The 2,361-nt window shown below is 43.1% G+C and overlaps 1 protein-coding gene across 1 annotated transcript in view; it reads left to right on the top strand.

The window, feature by feature from the left end:
• The window catches only part of syt6a (synaptotagmin VIa), a gene marked incomplete in the record, with an annotated part of 109,768 nt that overhangs the window by 54,728 nt on the left and 52,679 nt on the right, over window positions 1-2,361 (top strand). The window contains 1 exon segment of the mRNA XM_014024451.1: window positions 1,741-2,131. Within this exon segment, the coding sequence (XP_013879905.1) occupies window positions 1,953-2,131 (179 nt within the window).

Here is a 2,361-nt window from a genome sequence, read left to right as displayed (position 1 = left end):
ATAAAATAGATCTTGCATACACTGCTACAAAAATTTAAGAAGTGGAGCTTTTTTAGGACAAAATCCCCTTCGGTTTAACATTTGAAATGTTGGTCTTGACAGAAGGAAATGCAAAAGGAACTAGACATGGGTTTTTACGATGTAAAAACAAGTGTGCATTGCCATGTAGCATGTCATTGCAGCATGGCTTTGCCTGCAGCATTGGACTTGCAGAATGAACTGTGACCAAGTTCAAATGTATTTTCTAAACCAGCTTGGGCCTGTCACATCAGCAGGTGTTTGTAATTAAGGTAATTGTGTGACAATATGAAATTTGAAGAGATTTCTTGTTAAAGTTGCATTAGCTGGGTTTTGAACCCTGATCTCCCACATGAAAGTCCATGACATAGACCATTAGAGCAATGGAGCTGTGGCAGAAGGTGGTGGCAGGGCTTAGTTTATTTGTGTGCAGAAAGAGGCCACATTCCCAATACAATTATTGACACAAAAATGCATAATATTACAATCGAGTAGTATTAAGACAATGTTATAGTTAAACATCAAAGTACAATCATATTACTACTGTAAACACTGAACTACTGAGTTTAAATATTAAACTATGGTGCAGTACCAAGTTGAATACAGCATGGGGCAGTATTGGACCAATACAAGGCTCCATTGACTGCCATTACAATTCATTAAACATTAATGTTTCATATACTATAAATTTTACAGGCATCAAAATGCATAGCCATCATTTGGCACAGGGGCTTTACAGATATGAATTACAATGGCAGCTCTAGGACAAAGTTTGCAGGAGGAGAAGCATGGCAAAGTTGAGATGACTTGGATGGGAAACGAATCACAGTAGTGTGCATTGCATTGGCAATGAACACTGATGATGGTTTAAACCAAACACTAACTACAGCAGAAAGAGTGAACAACAACAATCTTAAACATTTTCTGATGTTTTAAAGAAGCACAAACATCAACCTAAAATATATTTCTACAGGAATCCAACTAAACCCAGTTTTCTAAAGTGTAATTTAAAACTCATCAGCAGGTTTTCATTTTCATAAGTGATGATGTTTCAGTTTCATGAGAAAAGGTGGAGCAGCCTGTAGTTTGTGTCTGTCCTCAGGATGTAACTGTGTGGAAGTTTTCAGTCTAAAAGGAAAACTGGAGCACATTTGTTCTAATTGAATTCAGTGCAAAAGGCTCAAAGCATCACGGTGAAGCATTTATTTAAATAAAAAGGTAAAACTGGTATATATTATACATTTTATTGGTCCCTGTGAACCCTTGCAGARTTCTCGTCAGCATTCTTGGTGCGTCTCCAGTTTTTTGTGTTCCTCAGGAGTCAGAACAGAAATGAGTTTTCGGCTCCGTAAAAGAGACGTCCCTGAAGGAAAGTGTCTGATCCTGTTCCCAGGTGTCCTCCTGTTCACACAGCCTTTGTGTTGATTTATTAATCTTTTGTCTCACTCTAATTACCTTTACAGGCGGTATGATGTCAGGTTTTGCTTGTGTTTGAATTGTTTACACTACCACACTTTGCTTCTCCCTGGACTGAACTAATGGAGGTTAATGTAATATTTATGATGCACATCTCTGTGTTTTTAAGTGTTCTATAGGAAGCAGTGATACAGCAGCAGGCTGTTCTAATCCACTCTCCTCCTCTCTGTGTTTCCTCCCTCACCCTTGTTATCACCATCTGTTTGGCCATATTGTCTGGTTCTGGTCCCTGCGGCTCGCCGACAGACGCTTCCTTTGGCCTGGTGCTGGGTGTGTTTCTGGTGTGCGGCCTGACTCTGCTGGGTCTTCTTACACTGGTCTCCTGGAGGCTGTGCTGGGTACCGTGGCGGACAAAGGCCCACATCCCCAGTCCATCTCTCAGCCCGGACTGTAGCCCACAGCACTGCCCGCTCCAGCCGCCTGTCCCGCTGCCCATTCCCCAACAGCCGATAGTCTCCATGGCGACAGAGAAGGTGAAGGACCCCATGGGCTCGACTGGTTTCCTGGAAGCGGCGGTGAAGATAAGCCACACCTCTCCTGACATCCCCACTGATGTGCAGCTCTCCATGAGGGAGCACTTCCTGCGCCGCACGCAGCGCATGCAGAGACAAACCACTGAACCGGCCTCCTCCACACGGTTAGCACGCACACACACACTATGTCTCTCTATCCTTGTGGGGACATTCCATTGACTTCCATTACATTTCTACAGCCTAACTCTGACCACAACCCCTAAGACTAACCTCACAGGTACCTACCTGACCCTAAAACTAACCTAAACCCAATAGCCTATATGCCACGGTCATTAATGACATATTTCCAGTAAAATTCTTGCCACGATCCTCCCTTCCACTTCCTGTTTACTGC

This window comes from Austrofundulus limnaeus, unplaced genomic scaffold (assembly GCF_001266775.1).
Source record: "Austrofundulus limnaeus strain Quisiro unplaced genomic scaffold, Austrofundulus_limnaeus-1.0 Scaffold423, whole genome shotgun sequence".
Taxonomy (NCBI): Eukaryota; Metazoa; Chordata; class Actinopteri; order Cyprinodontiformes; family Rivulidae; genus Austrofundulus; species Austrofundulus limnaeus.
This window is presented reverse-complemented; position numbering and strand designations above follow the sequence as displayed.